The 20,964-nt window shown below is 47.4% G+C and overlaps 1 protein-coding gene across 3 annotated transcripts in view; it reads left to right on the forward strand.

The window, feature by feature from the left end:
• The first annotated feature begins 274 nt into the window (after positions 1 to 274).
• AP1B1 (adaptor-related protein complex 1, beta 1 subunit) overlaps positions 275 to 20,964 on the forward strand; it is a 48,741-nt gene continuing 28,051 nt past the window's right edge. For all 3 annotated transcript variants that reach the window (XM_012644150.1, XM_012644152.1, XM_012644151.1), the window contains exons 1-3: positions 275 to 447; positions 15,706 to 15,768; positions 18,205 to 18,310. In XM_012644150.1, the coding sequence (XP_012499604.1) occupies positions 15,732 to 15,768; positions 18,205 to 18,310 (143 nt within the window). In that variant the 5' untranslated portion in view covers positions 275 to 447; positions 15,706 to 15,731. The remainder of the gene's footprint in view (positions 448 to 15,705; positions 15,769 to 18,204; positions 18,311 to 20,964) is intronic.

The raw sequence follows: 20,964 nt of genomic DNA on the forward strand, positions 1-20,964 counted from the left end.
TGAGTGACCTTGAGCAAAACTCTGCCCCTCTCAGAGGCTGAGTTTCCTTGTCTATAACATTAAAGGAGATGGACCTCAAAGTCGCCACGACCTTTTCCGGCTCGGTCACGCTAAACTACTTAACAGTTGGCTGGCTGGCTTTTCTAAGCGCTCTGTGGGAGACAGCCTCGGAGCAGTGCCGCGGTTGCAGAGGGGTTAATATCGGTCGGCCACGCCCCTTTCCTCGCCCCGCCCCCGCCCGGGTTATACCCTTGACCCCGCCCCCAGGCCGTGCGTCCACCGGAAGTGCCCGTGCGCGGGCAGCTCACTTCCGCCCGGCAGGTGACAGCCGCGGGGCTCGGAGCGGCGGGCAGCACAGACGCACCGGGAGAGCGGGAGGAGGAGGCCGCGGACATTTTGCTGCCGAACCGAACCGAGCCCTGGCGCCAGGAGCCGTTGGACCTGCGGGTGAGGAAGCAGGGAGCCCCGCGAGACAAGAGAAGAAGTGGGGCGGGGAGTCGGGGGTCTGAGGTGAGGTGTTTTCGGGGTCAGAGGTCACGGAGGACGCGGCGCTACAGGGCGCGAGCTGCGTTCCCGGCCCGGACGAGGCTGAATTGCGGCGGGTTCATTCATTGGCGCCCACTTGGCCGCCGGCCCGCTCCCCGGACGCCCAGGTCCGCAGCCCCTACTGGGGCTCCCGCCCAGACTCCTAGACTTAGGCCCCGAGGAGCCCGCCCCTGGCCGGAGGGAAAACTCTCTGGGCTCCGGTTTCCCACTTCACACTCACCCCTGTGGCCATCCTGAGGCCGCCTTGTTGTTCGCTTTATCTCTTTGCCAAGGTTCAAAAAGAAAAAAAATGAAGAAACGGCTCCGCACCACCTACTCCCGGGTTGGCTTGCGCTTAATCTGCCCGTTGGAGCCTCAGGGACAAGTTGACTGAATGGGGACACCTATAATAATGCTAAAATATACAGAGGAAGGTGCTAGTTACTGGTTATTGAGCCCCTGCTGTGTACCTGACACTGTGCTAAACATTTTACTTACAATGCCACGTTTAAGCCTCACAGCGCCCCTTGTGAGGTACCTACTTTTGTTGTCCCCATTTTATCGACAAGGACACCAAGGCACAGAGAGGTTAAATCACTCTTGTAAGGTCAATCCGATAGTAGAGGCAGGGCCAGGGTTCCTCCCAGGCTTTCAGGGACCCATGAAGTGCAGAGACAAAGGAGAGGCTGGAGCAGGGTTGAGGGGTAGGGGCTACTTAATATTTTTAGCTGCTGTTGTGTTTATTTAGGTCTATGTCAAGATGTAGCCATATTGCTTCTTGTTTGATCTCCACGAGGGGCATTCGGTTAACTTTCTTTAGGATGAAACAGTCCTGCAGGCTGTTGCTGTAAGTGATTTACCTTTCAGGGCTGGAGTTTAAGATTTTCCTGACTGTAGGGAATTATGAGGCACAAAACAGGATATCCGTGAGGCTAGTTGAAGAATGTGCAGAACCTGGCTTGAGAGTGGTTGAGCTGCATTCCTTGTGGTGTAAGGAGAGAGGAACCACATGACCCCCGGAGGATCTTTTGGCCCTTGGTTCTGGAAGAATGTACCCAAGGGAAGGGTCTTTGCCTTTCTTAGAAATGTGCAGGCCCCATGACCTCTTGCTGGGGAGAGCACATTTTGCCTGGGAGACGAGGAGATGGTTTGCCAGCTGGAGGGCTAGGCTCTGTGAGTCTGAGCCTTATTCTTTTGCAGATATTCATTTGCTCCAATTCTGCCTCAGTTTCCCTGACAGCACAAGAAAGATCTGCCACCTTGTTACCCACTCCTGAGTGCTATAAGCCTTAATGAACTTGTGAAGGTTTCCACATGCTTCTGAAGAAAGCTGCGATATAAATATTACTGTAGTACTTTTTTTTTTTTTTAATTCTGTGATGTATTCTCCTAGTTCCATTGAATTCACAGAAACTTAATAGTGTCACCTTATCCCTATTCTTCCAAGGGAGGATTTGAGATAAAGTGACTTGTCACAGATGGTAGGAACATGAGCAGAGCTCAGAGCATCTGGCTCCTTGTCCTGAGTCCAGCCCAGCAGTCTCCTCCAACCTCTCAGAAACTGTTATGAGGAGCAGCTTCAGGAGTTCTCAAAGAATCGCATTCCTCAGAGATTGTGTGGAGATCACCTGTTGAGTGTGAGTTGAGTGGAGGCTTCCCCCAGAGCTGCCTACAGGCTCAGACGTATAATGGAAAGAGTACTGCCCGACTCCCTGTCAGTCAGCCCTGGGTTCGTCCCAGCTCAGCGGCTTCCCAGTAGTATGACCTGGATAATTTACTTAGGCTGGGCCTCCTTTACGTCAGCTGTAAAATAATGCTGGTGGTCAATATTACCCTTACCACTCCCTGACCCCAGTTTGTACAGAGCCCATTATTGGGGGTCCGTTGACCCTAAGCCAGTTGATGCCTACTGGGGGCCTCTGTCTGAGGAATGCTGTCAACCCTGGCTTGTGGGGTGTTACTTCCTTCTGCAAACAGAGACCTTTGTGTACTCAGGACTTCTCCTACCCTTCTTGTTTCACTTCCTAAAAGCGGTTCAAAACAAATTCAGTCCGTTGGTCCTGCTGGCTCTGGGCTTGGACTCTCATGTTTTTCTAGTCATCCTCTGAAACTGTTGCATGTCTTAACTGCTTACTTCCTGAAACCCCATGTCTGGCACCAAAGCGTGACATGCTGACAGTAAGCAAGCATGGCTTGGGTATGGGTTTTGCACTTTGGTGCATTTCTGAAAGTTGAAGGGGCATCTGTTCCTTGAAGATGTGTCTTTTTCTGAATGAGTCTTTTTGCCTAAGATAGATCATTGATATCACAGCCTAGAAATGACTTTTCTTTTCTTTATCTCTTCACACAGAGAGGAACAAATGGTACACAGAGAAAATATCAACTGAACAGTTGGGGAATCCTTTTTAAAAATCCTGCTTGAAAATCCATCAGCGGTTTTCTGTTGCCCTCAGGCTAAAATTTAGATTCCTTAGCCTGACATTCAAGGCCTTTTGGACTCTGGCTCTCTTTCCTCATCTCTCCTACTCCATACTTCCACCTTCTCCCAAGCTCCAGTCAACCTCAGCTGGTTGCCAGTTCTGCAAGCCCCAACTCTTTATACCTCTTGGTCTTTGCTTTGTGCTGTTCCCTCTGAACACTATTTTGTCCTCCCTCCACCCTCCCTTCTTTGCTGGATCACTGCTTGGTGCTTCCCCTCTGGTCATCACCTCCACATTGCAGGCCTGAGATAGATGTCCCTCCTTGACATCCTGTAGCAATGATCACAGTGGGTTGTGATTGTTTGCTTGGCTGTCTTCTATTAATAAATAAATAGCTCTTAATCCTTGGCAAGGACTCATCTTAACTGTGTCTGCAGTACCTAGTGAGATGTCTGGCACATAGTTGGTGCTCAGTAAATGTTCAGTGAATGAACGAATGCATACTGCATTGAATCATTAGGATTCTTTGACTCTTAAGAAATTCAAAGCATTTTCTAGATGATCTCCTGTCAGGACATCCTCATGTCACTTCATTGAGACAGGGAGAAATCTGATCAGAGGTGGGATTGACTACTTTCGAACTGCAGTTGCTACCACTAGCCAGCCACCACAGTGCTTCAGGGCCTCCAGAGACCTAGGAGTTTGGCAGGGAGTGGGGAGGTGGTAAACTCTCTCTCCCTGTGTAGCAGTAACTGGCTAACATTTATCAAGCGCTTGATGGGCTGGGCACTGCTAAGGGTTTCGTATATATTGACTGGTTTTAGCCTCAAAGATCCCTCAGGTATGTAACATTGTAGTTCCCATTTACAGTCATGGTGTGGTTGTACCTATTGTGTTGTGTGGAGCCTGGGAGAGCCCCTGTCGTACCTGCTGAGGCCACCTTCCTCTTCCCAACCCTTTGTTCTTAGATTGTCTCCTATCATATGATGGAGCTGAGGAGGGACTTGGCTGTGGTTCTGTACTCCCAATCCTCGTGCTCTTTGGGTGTTTAGCCTTGGGCTTGACCTCTGGCCTCCATCAGGAAGGTCTCCCTGAAGTTGGGAGGCCTCTCCTAGTTAAGGGAGTGTGTGGCCGGTTGACTCCAGAAGGCCCAGAGTTCATCAGCACCAGGATGCCTTAGTCACTGACCCTCCAGGTTACCACCTGTCTCCCCTGTGGACTATGGGTTGGAAGGTGAGAGATTTGGAAGTCAGGTCTCAAGCTTCAAAACCAAACCTTCAGTGTTCATTTTCAGCACTTCAATAGCCGAGTTCTGTGGAGGAGTAGACTTGGGTGGCCAATACTTTTTACCACACCCTCCTTGCTTTTAGGATCTTAAGCACGTTGGGAATGGAATGACAAAATTTCAGGACAGCCAGCTGCAGAGTCTGCTTCCGTGGTGGTCTGGTCTCTAAGCGTTGGGTGGCTGCGTGCTGAGACGTGGAGAGCAGAGACTTCGTAAGTCCAGCGTTCCTTCATTCAGTGTCGACTGAAGCCTGCTAGTGCCTGGCCTGGGCTGTGCTGATAGATAAACAAGCCGACATAGTTTCTGCCTTTGTGTTGCTTACTTCACTCTAATGGGGGAGAGACAAAGAAGAAAGAGAAAACAAATGCGATGAGTAGAAAAACCAAGCCATGAGGGAAACAAAACACTTAACAACCAGAGCCTGTTAAAATGTAAGTCAGATCTCAGGACTCTTCTGCTCCAAACCCTCCAGTGGCTCCCAGCTCACTCAGAGTGGAAGCCAGAGTCCTGGTCTTTGACTAAAAGGCCCTCCATTCTCCTCTGACCTCATGACCCACTGCCCCTTACTGCTCCGTCAGCCACATTCACCTCCGTGCTGTTCCTCAGACATGCCAGGCACACTCCCACCTTTGCACTGGCTGTTTCTTTTGCCTGGCAGGCTCTTCACCAGATGATGTCACCTGTCACCTTCTGCAGGAGGCCTTCTGGGGTCACCTTAGTTAAATTTTAACCTCCCTTTCTCCCCTCTCCTCTCCCTGTCCTCCTTCCCTGCTCTTTTTTTCCTCCATAGCATTTATCACTTGTCTAAGACACTGCATTCTACTTATGTATCTTGCTATGGTCTCTGTCCCTCATTAGGATGTAAGCTCCGTGAAGGGAAGTATTTTTGTCTGTCTCATTCACTGCTGCATCCCCAGCATGTAGAACCATTTCTGGTACATGGAAGATGCTCCGGAAATAGATGAATAAGAACACTGGGGCACGGGGCCAGAGAAGTACCTTAAGATAGTGCGTGCAGGGAAGGTGTCTTTGAAGTGATGTCACCTAAGCTGAGATTTGAAGGCTAAGTTGGAGTAGCCAGGAGAGGATAATCTAGGCAGAAGGATAAGCAAGTGCAGTGGCAGTGAGGAGCTTCGCAGTCAGAGGAGCACAGAAGGCCTGGAGGCCAGGGCCTGGCTATGCTTACATCATAGCCTGTGTCAGAGACCCCCGCCTCCCACAGCTCTGTCACTCTCTGAGCTGATGCCTAGGGAAGCAGGTGATGGTGACCTGGCCTCATTGGACATTTCTCCCACTGGAGATGCTGCCACATGATCTCCTACCCTTGCCCTTTCTTCTCTCTCTCGTCACTTATTTACTTACCTTCCACGTATTGGCTGTAAATGGGCTGGAGGCCTGGCATTTTCTATTTCAGTATAGTCAAAACAGCTTGACAAGTGGAGCAGATGTATTTCTGATTCAGGCAAACCCAGCGGATGGAATACTGGGAAGCTGCTCTCTAGCAGAGGTTGATTTACAGAACATGAAAATTTCTCCAAGAAGAGAGCTGAGCACTAGTCATTTAAATTGATTGAATACCTGCTATTTGCCAGGTACCGGTCTAGGAGTTAGGAATAGAGCAGTGAACAAGATGGACAAAATCCTTGCCCTCATGGAATTTACATTATGGAGGGAGAAAAAAATAGACAATGTAAGTGCATTTTATAGCGTGTAGGTAAGAAGTACTTTGAAGTGGGGGAAAGAGGAGGAAAGAGGATTAGGAAGCGGTGGGGATTGGTTGGGGTGTGTGTATAGAATTTTAAGTAAAATGGTCAGCACTGGGCATGGTGGCTCATGCCTGTAATCCCAGGAACTTGGGAGGCTGAGGTGGGAGAATCACTTGAGCCCAGGAGTTCGAGACCAGCCTGGGTGACATAGTGAGACCCCATCTCTAAAAAAATGAAAAATAATTAGCTGGGCATGGTAGCATGCAGCTATAGTTCCAGCTACTTGGGAGACTGAAGCAGGAGGATTACTTGAGCTCAGGAGTTTGAGGCTATAGTGAGCTATGATCATGCCACTGTACTCCAGCCTGGGTGACAATGTCTCAAAAAAAAAAAAAAAACTGGTTGGAGAAGTCCTCAATGAAAAGGTGACATTTGAGCCAAGACTTGAAGAGGTGAGGAACTGAGCCATGAGGATACCTGGAAAAAGAGTCTTCCTAGCAAAATGAACAGCACGTATGAAGGCCCTGAGGTCGAAACGTGCCTGTTGTATTCAAGGGTCAGCAGAGAGGCCCATGTGGCTGGAGGTGAGGGAATGATGGGGAGAAGAGTGGGAGAAGAGTTCAAAGGATAATGGTGAGGAGGTCATACAGAGCTTTGTGGCCTATGAGGCCATGGTAGGGACTTTGGCTTTTACTCTGAGTGAGATAGGGAACTGTTTGAGGATTTTGAGCAGAGGGATGCCACTGTCTGACTTAGACTGTAATAGGATCATCCTGGCTGCTGTTGAGTTTGGTTGTCGGGGGAGCAGCAAGTTGGTGGCAATCTCAGTGGGAGGTCATGGTGGCCCGGAGCCAGAGGGTAGTGATAGAACTGGGAGAAGCTGCTCATGGATTCTGGATTCATTTTGACCCAGTAGGATTTGCTGATAACTTAGATGTGGGGTATGAGAGAGAGTATGTTGTTAAGAAAGACCCTGAGGTTGTCAGCCTGACAACCTGTTAAAGATGGTATTGGCACTAACTAGATGATGAAGACTGCAGGACGGGGACAGCAGGGAGGGGAAGGAAGCAGGAGGTCCGTTTTTATCGTGTTAGGTTTGAGCTGCCTACTAGTCATAAAGACATTCAAGTGGGAATGTCAGATAGACGGTTTGGATATATGCACCTAGAGTTCAGGGGAGAGGTTGGGCCTGGGGATGCAAAGTTGTGGGTTGTCAGCATGTGGATGATACTTAAAGCTTTCACCAAAAAGGGAAATAGCCTAGATGGAGAAGAGAAGAGGTAGTACCAGGCCTGAGCCCTGGGGCACTCGGTGTTGAAGGAGAGGAAGAGTAGGAGGAACGAACAGTGGGGTTAGGAGGGAGAGCAGAGAGCATGGCATCCTGGAATCCGAGGGAAGACAGTGTTTCAGGAGGGAGGGAGTGATCATCAGTGTCAAATGCTTGTCAGCATGAGACTTGCTTGTTATTTGACATGACCGCTGCATCTTCGCCAGCATGGTCTAACATACCCTGGCGTCCAAGACCATCTTTGAGTCTCATCCTTCCCTGACCTCATCTGCTCCTTTCCCTTCCAAGTCCTTGTCTTTAGCTAGGCAAGGGGATCTCACAGACTTCTGAACATGCATGATTGTTTGGGCCTTGGGAAGTCATTCTTCTCTCAGTGTCTCTAATTCCTCATTTTTAAATGGATTACCATGAGAATTAAGTGAGACAAGGGGTGTAAATCACTTAGCAAGAGCCTGTTCTCCAGCCTGTGTTGGGGGTGGTTTAGTAGTTCAGTTCCCTGTCTGGAATCTTGTGGGTCTTCTCCATGTCACTCCTATTCCCGCCCTTCTAAATTTGACCCGTCTTTTCATGTCCAGCCAAGCCCCTCTTCATCTAATAGAACTTCCTTAATGCTCCACCCATCTCAAAACCTGCCTTTGCGCTCTGGTGGCAGTTATCTGGAGGGCGTGATCACTGCCATTCCCCTGCAGTTCTTTTTTTTTTTTTTTGAGACAGAGTCTCTCTCTGTTGCCCGGACTAGAGTGAGTGCCATGGCGTCAGCCTAGCTCACAGCAACCTCAAACTCCTGGGCTCAAGCGATCCTCCTGTCTCAGCCTCCTGAGTAGCTGGGACTACAGGCATGCGCCACCATGCCCAGCTAATTTTTTCTATATATTTTTAGCTGTCCAATTAATTTCTTTCTATTTTTGGTAGAGACGGGGTCTCGCTCTTGCTCAGGCTGGTCTCGAACTCCTGAGCTCAAACGATCCACCCACCTCAGCCTCCCAGAGTGCTAGGATTACAGGCGTGAGCCACCGCACCCGGCCTCCCCTACAGTTCTTTACCTGGCCTCTGAGTGTGTAAGAGCCTAGCAGGAAAAGACTGTCCTTTGTTTACTGTGTTCATTTTCCTGTGTGGGGCACAGTCCTAGGCCTGGAGCAGACAGTGCTCCACATCGTCATCCATGCCGCACGCATGGCTACGAAACTTGACAGGTCTTAAGAAATTGTTCCGGTTGGACAGGTGGGAAAACTGAGATCACAAGGAGCCTGGTTCTGTAGTATGTGGCCTGTTTCTCCTCATCTTGATTAATTTAAGTATTATTCAGAAGAAGCCCTTATGAATTTTTTTTCTAGATCCAGAGGAACTTTCCTTTTTCTTGGCAGCAGATCTTTCCACACATTACTGCCTGTAGGTTGGTTGAGAACTGGCACCTAATTCTAAAATGAGTTCTAGAGACTCAGTTCTGATATAAGAACATTTGCCTGTGGCATTTGTCTGCCTTGAGTTTCTTTACATTTTGAGGTCTTTAATTGCTAGGGGGCCTCAGGAGATTGATTTTGACTAATCCAGTTTTATCCAAATCCCAGGAGACCCATAACTTGGCAGGCTCACCCAGACAGGCTTTCACGAGGCACGTGACCAAACCTGACATTCCCTGTTGTCCAAACTGGATGGACTGGCCCTAAAATAACCTGTAATTCAACATCCAAGGGACTCTGCAGAGTGTTGCAGAGTGGCAACCCATTTCCCATACTCATTAGCCTAGAGCGTGTGTGTTTCTGCCAGGGCTTTATTCAGAGAGGAGTTGTCTTGCAGGACAGAGTGGGAGGTGTGTGACCTCATGGCGGCAGAGTGTGGGCACTACCATTTTCTGGCTATGTGACTCTAGACAAATGCCTTGACCTCTCTGGCCTTCAGTTTCCTCATCTATGAACTTATGATATTATTAAAACTTTCTTCACAGGTTATTGTGGGGAATAAATTGAAAGCTCTTTACATAGTGTCTGGCCCAAAGAGCATATCTACTTGCTATTACTATTTCCATTGCCACCTTTGTTCTGGGTTCATGCTGAGCCTGGAGAAGAACACAGCTTATTTTCTCATAGTTACTGAACTGACTTGAAAGAACCTGTCTGGCTGAGGTCGGCGACCACATTGTCTCAGAGAGAAAGTCTGAAATCTGGTTTCTCTACTGCTGACTCACCTTTTAATCTTCAAGCTGGCCTTACCTGCTTCCCTGTCTGTAAAGTAAACTTAAGTACTTTCCTATAAGGACCCTTTTCCTTTTTAAGAGGAAACTGTTCAGACAGGTGAGGAGTGGTGAGTAGAACATTCATCTCTATCCAACTCTAAGCTTCCTGGGGGCAGGTACACAGTCCAGGGCACGGCACAGAGTAGGGGAATATTTGTGAAATGAATCGACCTCTGCTCTTGACACAGAACTGAAACAGCAAAACACATGCAATTAACAAAGTTTGGCTTTTCTGTCCCTAATGAAGAAATAGTGGTACCACCCCAGCCCCTTTTATATACTCTTTTCCTAACTTAGTCTTGACTGTCCTTCAACTAACATGTGCCTTGGAACAGGTTTCTAAACAGCTATTCATTCATCATAGAAAGATTTAACAATAACAGTTCCAGCACTGAAGTTGGAAGCCACCAACATAGACCTTAGAGATCATTTTTCTCGGCTGAATACCCTTGAATCCAGAGATGGAACATGGCAGCTGGATCAGACCTTGTCAAATGTCTCTTTCCCTTTTTCTTTTCTAAAGCTGTTTCTCTGGCTCATCTCACAACACCGATGATCTCCCTCATCAATTCACTGAATGCTGACGGCATGCGATGCATTGTGTTATTGCCACCACTTTCACACTTCCCATCTAATTGGAGAGCATGGGCTGCTTGGACACAAACCACTGCCCTGAGACTAGAAAGTCCTTCCCTTGACCATTAGTTGGCCATTTGGGGAATTAAAACACTTTCTCTTTTTGCTTGTTACTGTTTTCCTTCCTATTGAAGACCTAAATAAGGTTTGCTGTCCCTGGCCACATTCTGAATTTATTCTGTTTTTTCCCCTTGGAAACATTTTGTGTCATACTCTTAGAATGGTCGTATTCTAATTCCTCTTGTTTGACACCTGGGAAGAACACTCATTGGTGGGGAAACAGGTCCCTCATCCAACAGAGAATCATAGAATGTGAGATGTGGGAGGGACTTTGTCATTTAGTAGACTAGTTTTCAAACTTTGTTCCATGGAACCACGGATTGCCTGAACGGCCCCTGGCAAAAAGGGGGCTAGATAAGCGCAGTCAGATGTCCCAGGCTCTAGTCTCCTACTCTTACTTCTACCAGAGCAGTTCCACTTTTATTTGTTTTAAACAGTTTAAGAGTGGGGGACAGCTTGAAAAGCCATTGCTTGGTTGAATTCTCTTGTTTGACAGTCGGAGAAAGTAAGGCCCAGAGATTGGAGGATTTGCCCAGGGTCACACAGCTGTTGGTAGCAAAGCCAGATCTCCTGGCAGCCATATTGCCATGTTTGTTGAAAGTTAACTGTGAAACCTTATGTTCTGGGTCTGCCCAATCGTCACTGTCTGGCACTCATCGTGGAGCTCTCTCATCTTGATCTGTCATGGACCCTGGGTTTTGTAGCTTCCCTGGGAACCTGTCTTTTCATTCATTTTGCCAGCAAAGATTTAGTGAGCTCCTAGAATGTGCCGGGCATAGTGGCAGTCACTAGGTTGACTGCATTAAATAGGACAGATCCCAAATTAGAGGCTTGAGAAGGTCTGTAGAGAAGTCCGAGATACAATTGAGTCTAATGTCAGGAGGCCTCTGTCCCTTTGAGTCCAGAGGAGGCTCTTCTGGGGCAGCAGTGTTTCAAATGAGACTGAAGAAGGAGCACAGGTGGGAAGGGTGTTTTGGGTACATGTACTATTTTTTCTAAACTGCGTTATGTTCCAAATAGATAATAAATGCACAGGGGACAAAATTGCCAAGTTATAAAACTTTACCAATGCTGAAAAGTCAGTTTCTCATCCCATTCCTTAGTAACCTAGATTTAAATTCATTTTATTAGCTTAAAACACAAAAGTTATTCTATATTTCTTTTTCTTTTCTTTCTTTTTTTTTTTTGAGAGAGTCTCACCATGTTGCCCAGTCTGGTCTCGAACTCCTGGGCTCAGGCCATCCTCCTGCCTCAGTTTCCCAAATAGCTGGAACTACAGGTGTAGGTGACCACACCTGGCTAATTTTTTTATTTTTTTGTAGAAATGAAGTCTGACTGTGTTGCCGAGGTTGGTCTCAAACTCCTGGCCTCAAGCAGTACTCCTACCTCGGCCTCCTAAAGTGTTGGGATTATAGGTGTGAGCCGCTGTACTTGGCCAAAATATTTTATAAGTTTTTCTTTTCTTCCCTTTTTTCCTAGGACCTCATTTTGCCTCTCTTAGATTACATTAATCCTGTCCCTGGCCAGTGTTTCAGTCAGTCTCACCAAGGGCTTCCTTATAATTATAGAAAACATAAGAGAAAATGACTATATTTCAGGCTTTATTACTCAATGAAGTAAGTCTTCTTTAAGTCCAAAAATGAAGTTCACAGGAACTGGTTCTGGGACGTGACATCAAAGTCATAATCTTCTGAGTATGGGTGTGAGAAGGTAGACTTAAAGGGGGACAGCAGCACTGGCTCCTCAAGGGCAAAACCGATTGTTCCAGGTATGCCCCTCTTTTAATTTTGACCATGCCATCCCCTTGAGGCATTCCTTGGCCTATAAATACTGAAATTGAGCAGGGTCCCAGCCCAGAATGCTGTCTCCTTAGCAAAAGTGACTCATGATACTGGCCGGAGCAGGTCCTAGACCAAAAATTCCCTGTAATTGTTTATTTTTATTTTTATTTTTTTGCCCTGCCACTTCCAAAGATGAAATCCAAACCCTAAGCTTTTTCTTGCCTAAATTGGTGACTGCTTTCAAATGTAACCCATGTACCTGATCAGTTTCATCAAAGAGCAAGGTCTTAATCCCTTTGGCCTCCGCGGCGTAGGGATGCAGTGTATGGCAACAGTCAGCAGTGCCAGGAAAAGCACCAGTCTTCCCACAGCATCTGCAAGTCTGAGCCCCTTCAGGACCGAACTGTAGAGTTTTTTTCCATTCCTGCAGAGAAAATGAAAAATCTCTATTGTACTGACATCCAAGAGGCAGCTGCAAGACCTGGTACTAGCACGAGGACACTCATAATGGAGAAAGGACCCAAGTCGAGATAGCCACCCTCAGTAGATCAGTAAGCTGTAGGTGATCTTTCACAGTGAAGTGAGGCGTTTTGTTTTTTTAATCTGTGCTTTGGGGTGGCTTTCTAAAGCATTTCACTTCTCCCCACGTCCCTTTCCTCCTCTGATTTCCTGAATATGAAACAATTTCAGAAGGATAGGGTCTCTGCATCATTCCCCTTGGGTCCTCTGCAGAGGGATATGCGAAATAGATACTGCAGGAAAAAGCAGCAGCCAGCGCCAGCGCACCGGGTGACACTTTGAGTTTATGAGTAGTTGCTTAGCACCTGTAAAAGGAAATATCATCAAAAGCTCAATGCTTTAGAGATAGCAACAACTGTGGCAGTTTGATTAGCTAACCCTGCAGCTCTATCACTTTTTTTTTTTGAAACAGAGTCTTGCTCTGTCACCCTGGGTAGAGTGCAGTGGCGTCATCGTAGCTCACTGCAACCTCAAACTCCTGGGCTCAAGTGATCCTCCTGCCTCAGCCTCCAGAGTAGCTGGGACTATAGGAGTGCACCACCACACCTGGCTCATTTTTCTGTTTTTAGTGGAGATGAGGTGTCGCTCTTGCTCAGCTGTTTTGAACTCCTGAGCTCAAGTGATCCTCCTGCCTTAGCTTCCCAGAGTGCTAGGATTATAGGCATGAGCCATCATGCCCTGCCTTCTATCACTTTTTTTAGTCCCCAAAAAAGAAGCTTTCCCATCCCTTCCTCCTCCTGGTCAGTTGTGTGCAACACAGATCTGTTACCGGCAGGTTGTGTCCTCAGGTGTTGTATTGTGCCTGCAGGAGAGGAAAGCCCCCGACAGCCTCCTCTGTTAGAGATAAAAGAATTTCTGAGCAGCTCTGAAGTTTGACTTCCCTGTAGTTTTTGTTTGTTTACTTTTATTTGTTTATGTGTTACTTTCTATGGTTCTGTGTGGCCTATGAGTTTTAGCCCCTTTTGCCTTCAGTTATCCCTCTTCTTAGATTCAGTTTAACCTTGAGAAAAGTATTCTCCTATTTTAGACACTGTTGCCAGTTATGCTCTCAAGTCTGTGGCTGGTGGAACCATGAAGATCTTTATTGCCAGAAATCCCGTTATCTAATTTACCTGCTCCTTCTCAGAGCTCCAAAAAGGACCCCCAGGTTGGTGAGGTTTCTCTGAGAAAATGACTTTATGTGTGTGCAAAAAAGATTCTTTTGAATGTAAGTAAATTCCTCTTGGAAACAAATGCTAACTAGTTATGTAACAGAGTTGTCAGAGAGCAGGTTGAGGCTCCCTGGGATTTTCAGTGGCCCCTTTTCATTTCTTTCAACAATTATCAATTGAACACTCTCCATGCGGAGCACTGGGCAAGGCATGAAGGGAAGGGCGAACAGAGCTGCGAGCCAGCCGCGTGGGTCCTCCCTCTGTGGGTCTTTCTACAGCCCTGCCTCATGCAGCGAGGACCGGCAAGTCAGAGTCCTCCCTACGGGACTTGCATCATCAGACTCAGCGGTCTCTTCTCTTTCCCGCAGCTCCCATAGAAAAGTACCATCCTCCTCTTTCAACTTTGCAAAGCAAAAGGCAAGTAGAATTGTGTCTTTTTTCTTTATACTGTTTTGTCAGTGAAGGCTTTATTCCTTTATTCTAATGGATCAACAAAGGATTTAAGGTAACCCCGAGACGGTACATATTTGTTTCCCATTGATTACTGAAACAAAATCTCTGGGTGTCTCTCACTTGGACAACATCCCCAATGCCATCCTGCCACAAATACAAGCTGAACCTGGAAAAATACAACTGGGCTGGAGAGGAGCTGTGTCGGCTTGGTTTCCAGAGACTGTGAAACAATCCCTGATCCCTCACATCTGTTGCACCAATAACCTTCATCTCGCCCCTGCATAGTAATGAATTGAAAGTTGTTGATGGGTTGTTTGAGTTCCTTCCTTAGAGGCAACAGAAGGGACAAAGTGAAGTAAGTTTTCTACATTCAAATGTCTGTGTTTTGGGTTGTGTGGTTTTCTGTACCTCATTAAACTACAGGTAGGATTGGAAGGTTACACTTGAAGGTCTCAAAGTTTTTTTGGACTGAGTCCTTAGCTGCTATCAGGGATCTGTCCTTCCTCTCAGGAGGGAGAAGCAGAACTCCTTCACTGATAGAGCACAGGTGCTGCTCTCAGGTAGGCCTGAGATGGTCTCTGAGCCCAGCTAGTTACAAGCCACGTGACCTTGGTCAAGTTACCTAACATCCCTGAGCCTGTTTCCTCATCTGTAAAATGGAGTTAAAAGCAGTTACTTTATTGGTAAGATTAAATGAGATATGTAAGGAAAGTCCCTGCCTTTAATAGGGGTTCAGTACATGATAGCTTCTTAATAAATCTTAGAACAATCTCAGAAGCTTTGGCCATGTACCAGGGTGACTTGGCTCCTGTGTAGCTTCTTTTTTCTTTCATCTGTTGACCAAGAGAAACTACTGGGGTACATAGCAGATGCTCAATAAATGCTTGTTGAATGAACGAGGGAGCCTTAGTACTTTCTTTGTCCTCTTGCCTTAGATTAGTACTTTGCAATGTGAGTTTTATACTGGGAGATGTCCTGCGAGATGCTTTGAGAAAACTGGCCAGATAGATTCAGGGAATGCTGTAGAGTCTGCAGTCTATAGATTCTAGCCCTCTCCAGAGATGAATAGGACATATCACTGGTTTAGAAACTCAGAAGGGTTGTAGAGAGAAGAAATCTCCCTAGCCTTTTAAACTTGGCATTTTCCAAGCACATTTGACTGTGTAGGGTAATGATAGTACCTCCATGATGCTGTCATGGTATTTTTAATGAGTTAACATATGCAAAGCATTTAGAATAGTGCTGGGCTGCTCTAACTATGACTGTTAAGTATTTTTTAATCCGTGGACTCTTCTAGAGTATTTAACCATTCCCTTATTGAAGGGCACATAAGTTATTTTCAGTGGCACATTGTCATAGACAGTGCTGCAGTAAAATCTTTTTGCTCTTGTATAGATATTTCTCTGGGAGAGATTCCTAGAAGCAGAATTGCTGGATCAAAAGATCTGCACAAACATTTGATAGATCCTTCGGAATGACCTTCCAAAATCTGATCAGCCAGGACCCAACAGTTCATTTGCCCAGTAAAGAAATAAGCACCATCTTCCCATACCGCATGGGTGCTGGATCCTCCTCCTTCCTCCTGCGCACCATAACTGAAAATGGAATGGAACGCAGCTGAAAGTCACCCCTTTCTTCTGTCTTGCAGAGTCTGGCCACAAATAAGGGACCAAAATGACTGACTCAAAGTATTTCACCACGACCAAGAAAGGTATTGTTTGTTTCATTATGGGCCTTGTCCTGCTCTTTCAGCACCTGACCCTTCTGCTTGCTTCCTGTGGGGGTGGAGAGTGGGGGTGGAGGTGCAGGCCTGGAGGCACTAGGTGAGAATCGCCTAGGGCTTCTTTACCTGCAGATCTGTAAAATTGAACTATTGATGATATAAGAAATTAATTCTTCCTTTTAGAACTCAGGAAGGGGAAGAGCATTAGTTCCAAGTATGGAAAAAAGTCCCCTTTTGATCCCTATGGCTTAAATATGTTTTTGGTTGGCTAAGGTGGCTAAGGCCTATAATCCCAGTACTTTGGGAGGCAAGCTGGGAGGATTGCTTGAGGCCAGGAGTTCGAGACCAGCCTGGACAATATATCGAAACCCCTATCTCAACAGAAAATAAGAAAAATTAACCAGGCATGGTGGCATGCATCTGTAGTCCCATCTTTTGGGGAGGCTGAGGCAGGAGGATCGCTTGAGCCCAGGAGTTCAAGGTTCCAGTGAGCTGTGATAGCACCACTGTACTCCAGCTTGGGCAATAGAGCAAGATGCTGTCTCTTAAAAAAAAAAAAAAAGATATTTTTTTTCCTGGGGGAAAGAAAACATACAATCCTATCAGCAACCCCACAGCAGTGTGTGTGTGTGCCTGATCCTTATCCGTGGGCACATGTTTTTGTTTTTCAGGATTGTAGCCAGAATTCTCATCCTGTTTTTCATTTGACATTATCATAAACATTCCCAGCAGTTCTAATGACTCAATATTAAGTCTGTTGAGTTACTGCACAGAAATTTGCTAAGCTGGGCTTATGTCATTGGGTATTTTAGTTGTTTGTGCTTTTAAGGAAGTGGAGGATATTGTCGTGGCTGACAAATGTGCTTTCTCTCTGTTGTAAGCATCTTTCTGACCAGTCCTTCCTTCCTCCCTCTTTCCCTCTAAGTGTGATTGACACATGCCTGCTGACCAGATGAAAAGAGTCTGTAGTTAGATCAGCTGAGCCAGGACCTGAAGTCTGCCCCTCATCAGGCATTTCATTTGTTGGCCCGGCTGGTTTTCACTGAGCTCCTACCATGTACGGTGGAAGAGATAGACAGAGTCTCTGATCTGGCATTGCTCAAGGTTGAGCAGGGAAGACAGTCTGTTAAGTAGTAACCACACTAAAGGGTGGTGGCTGCAGGGGGCTGTAGGAGAACTCCAGATGGGGCTAGCCAGATAAAGAGGGCTGTGAGGAAGTGGGGGAGCAAGGCAAGGGCTCTGTTTGTGATACATTCAGAGAAAGGGCCCGAATTACTGAGCAGTGTGATGCAAGAAGAGGTTGAAGAGATAAGCAGAAATCAGTCATGCGGAGCCTGGTGAGCCAGGCCAGGGACTGAACATAGTGCTGGGTGTATTGGGACTGTCGGTGGTGGGGTTTTTTTGTGGGTTTTCTTTTGGGGAGAGTGTCTGGGGGAGAGATGCCTGGGTTCAATGCCCTAGAAAAGGGAGAGAGTACAGACAAGGAAACAGGTTCAGAGAAGCAAAGTGAGTGTCCTGGGTAGGCTCAAGCACAGGGATTTAGAACACATGCTTTGAAGCTGGCAGACCTGGTTTTGACTCTGGGCCCTAACACCTACTGGTTGTGTAAGTTACCGAGCCCCTTATAGCCTCCATTTGCTCATCTGCAAAATGGGGGGAAATGCAGAGTTGTTGTAATGATGAAATGAGAAAAAGTGTGGGAAAAATTTGCTGTGGTGCTGGCCTCAGGGAAAAGTTCAGGAAGTTAGTCTGCCCTCCCAGCATGTCTCAGGGTCCTCACTATGTCTCCATGGCAGGGCCCTGAACAATGCTACTTCCTCATTTGTTTTTTCCAGGTCATCAAGTTCTTAAGAACAATTCATGACATGCTAGAGCCCTCATGAGTAGCTGAATCCCCATTTTCAGAGCTGAGCAACCACTTTTGGCTCAGGAAGTGAAAACCTGAGCAAGCTCTTGTAGCTCGAGGTTCTAGGAAAACAGGAAAAGCCTTTGTGTGGGGATCGATCAAATCCTGCCCTCTCCTCACAAATCTGAAGTACGCAGATTCCATCACACTCGCCCTTGAGGACCTTTGGCTGAGTGAGGGTAGCTGAAGAGAGCCTTGCCTTCCTCTGGGTTTTTAGCAGTCTGGCTGAGCAGGACCTGCCATCACACTCTTTGTCTCCCTCAGAAACTTTGTAGCTTCCACGGTTCCTGTCTCTTCAATCCAGCGTGGCCTCCAAGCTTCCATCTTGATAATTCCTCTCTTAACAGTCGTCCCTCACCGTTGCCTGTCCCATCTGAGGCCAGGGGCCTGAAGTTGCCCCTCGCCGGCAGCACGGGGTATCTCACTTGCCTCCCTCCAGTTCTTTTGGAAATTGGGGACAGGGAATTATCCTCTGGCAGGATGGGGAAGGATTGCTCATGCTTGCCTCCTTTTCTTAGGGGAGATCTTCGAGCTGAAGGCAGAGCTCAACAGTGACAAGAAGGAGAAGAAGAAGGAGGCAGTGAAAAAAGTGATTGCGTCAATGACCGTGGGCAAAGATGTCAGGTGTGCAGGAGTAGGCTGGGTGGCAGCAGGAGCTGGCTCTCGGGAGAGTTTATAGCTTGTGTCCATTTCAGAGCTCTCCTTTATGGGTATCTAGGGAACCATGTGTCCACTCACATGGCTTCCTTCATGAACCTCCTTTCCCAGCAGGAGGTTTTGTTTGCACAGGAGTCACGAGCTCAGAGGCTGACGGGTCAGGTGGTAATGGAGCAAGTGAACTGGACTAGGTTGAAAAGGCAGCAGGCAATGGAGTGGGTGTGGCGTGGGCCCTACCAGAAATTCCAGAGGATTGCTGCCGGCTGGGGAAGAGGACCCAGTGCCGCCAGGTCTTCTGGTTTTTAAAAGAATGGGAAATCTGGATTTTTCATTTTAAACCTCCCTGTTTTAAATGGCCAGATAAAATTGAATAAACGCTATGTTGTCCAGGTGAAACATAACTGCAGATTGGATTTCTCTAATTTGTTGCTGGTTTGCCACCTCTGGTTTGCACCTGCTGGCTGGAGCGGATTGGGTACAGAATGGCTGGCACAGCTTTGCTCGTGCTTCCTGCTGCTGGGAATGCCCAGTGACCTGGCTTGTTTTCCCATCTTTTAAAACCCATTCAAGGTCTGCCTTCTCCCGGTTGCCTTCTCTCAACACCCCAGCCCACTGCCCTGAACTCAAAGCGTGTGCTTTCTGATCCTGTCACCCAGCACTAAATCTAGACTGTTCTCTTATGGGTACTGTGTTTACCTGCCCACCAGATTGTAAAGACCCCAATCCAAGGGACAAGATTTTATGACAACATAATATTTGCACAGTGTTTGAGAATCTATAAAACACATTCAGATATGTTTTCTCAGTAGTTCCTTACAATTCCCGTGTTGTGGGTAATGATGTTTTTCCTGCTAGAGAAATAAGATAAAGGAGTAAAATGACTGCCTATCAGTCGCATGGTTTATGGCAGACCAAGGACTTGAGCCCAGCCCTTCTGAAATCCAAATCCAGGCTGGTTTTGCCCATACCCTCTGCTCTGTGCCCTCATCGTGCCCAGCCCTGTGCCTCGTAGCCTGGGTGCTGACATGGAGCAGCTCCCCATCCAGGTCCCGTAACTGGATCACACTGCCCCAGGTTTTCCCATGCATCGCCCTATCCTATTGCCAGCCTCAGCAAGGGACCTCCTGACGACGACTCAGGAGACGCAGCTATGCAGAGACCTGCTGAACACAGAGCAGCAAAGGAAGCAGGTGTCTGCTAGGAAAGCAGGCCGCCTCCTAAGTCAGATTCCTTCCAGGACAAAGCTGCTCTCCTTCAACCAGAGCCCTGCTGTCAGCTCCTCACAGAGGAAACATCTTTGTTCTTATGTCTCAAAAGAGCTTGGTTTACTGATGTGACAGACCCAAAAGAGCAAGTCAGGCTCATCGCAGTTCTTCCTCCTCCCCCTCACCCTGCTCCCCACTCCCTGTTCTTCCTCACGCGTCATCATCCAAGGTGACGCATCCATTTCAGCTTTGGCTGGTCTCCTGCCTGTTGAAACTCAGGAAGTTCACTTTGACCGTGTTGCCGTGGCCTTGCCTGTAAGAGAATCAGAATTCAGAGGGGAGGTAAGGATTCTAGAGGTAGAAAATTGATATCTAACCATATTTCACATCTCAAGAGGGCCTATGACTCTGCGACCACGGGTACCATGTTGGGAAGTGTTCCACCCCAGCAGTCGTCAGCATGGGCTTCGGAGTCAGACCTGCCTCCGCAGGCAGGTTATTTGACATTTATGGACCTCAGTATTGTCTTCTGTGAAATGGGGGTAATCCCCAGGCTTCTCAGAGTGGTTAAATGAGATCAAGGATGTAAAGCCCTTAGCACCAAGCCTGGTGTACAGCATGTGCTGTACACATGAGGTGCTGGTTCTTAGTGAGTGCCAGGGCTGGCATATGTGCTGTGCTGGTTCTTAGTGAGTGCCAGGGCTGGCCCTTGTGAAAGCAGCGTGATCCGTTCCTGCTTCCCTATGACCTTCCAGAACCAGCAGCCCACTATAAGGGGCCACGTTAAGTATCAGCGGAATCATTTTCATTTACTCAGCACCTCCCAGATATCTTAAGTATGTGTCTCATTTAAGTATCACAAGGGGCTGGGCATGGTGGCTCACGCCTGTAATCCTAGCACTTTGGAAGGCCGAGGTGGGAGGATCACTTGAGGCCAGGAGTCCAAGACCAGCCTGAGCAACATTGCAAGACCCCATCCCTACAAAAAAATTTTTAAAAATTAGCCAGGCACAATGGTGCACAGCTACAGTCCCAGCTACTCAGGAGGCTGAGGCTGGATGATCACTTGAGGCCAGGAGTTTAAAGTTACAGTGAGCTATGATCACACCACTGTACTCTAGCCTGGGCGACAGAACAAGACCCTGTCTTAAAAAATAATAATAGGCCGGGCGCGGTGGCTCACGGCTGTAATCCTAGCACTCTGGGAGGCCGAGACAGGTGGATTGTTTCAGCTCAGGAGTTCGAAACCAACCTGAGCAAGAGCGAGATCCCGTCTCTACTAAAAATAGAAAAAAATTAATCGGACAACTAAAAATACATGGAAAAAATTAGCCGGGCATGGTGGTGCATGCCTGTAGTCCCAGCTACTCGGGAGGCTGAGACAGGAGGATCGCTTGAGCCCAGGAGTTTGAGGTT

This window comes from Propithecus coquereli, unplaced genomic scaffold (assembly GCF_000956105.1).
Source record: "Propithecus coquereli isolate 6110/MARCELLA unplaced genomic scaffold, Pcoq_1.0 Scaffold206, whole genome shotgun sequence".
In the NCBI taxonomy this organism is placed as follows: domain Eukaryota; kingdom Metazoa; phylum Chordata; class Mammalia; order Primates; family Indriidae; genus Propithecus; species Propithecus coquereli.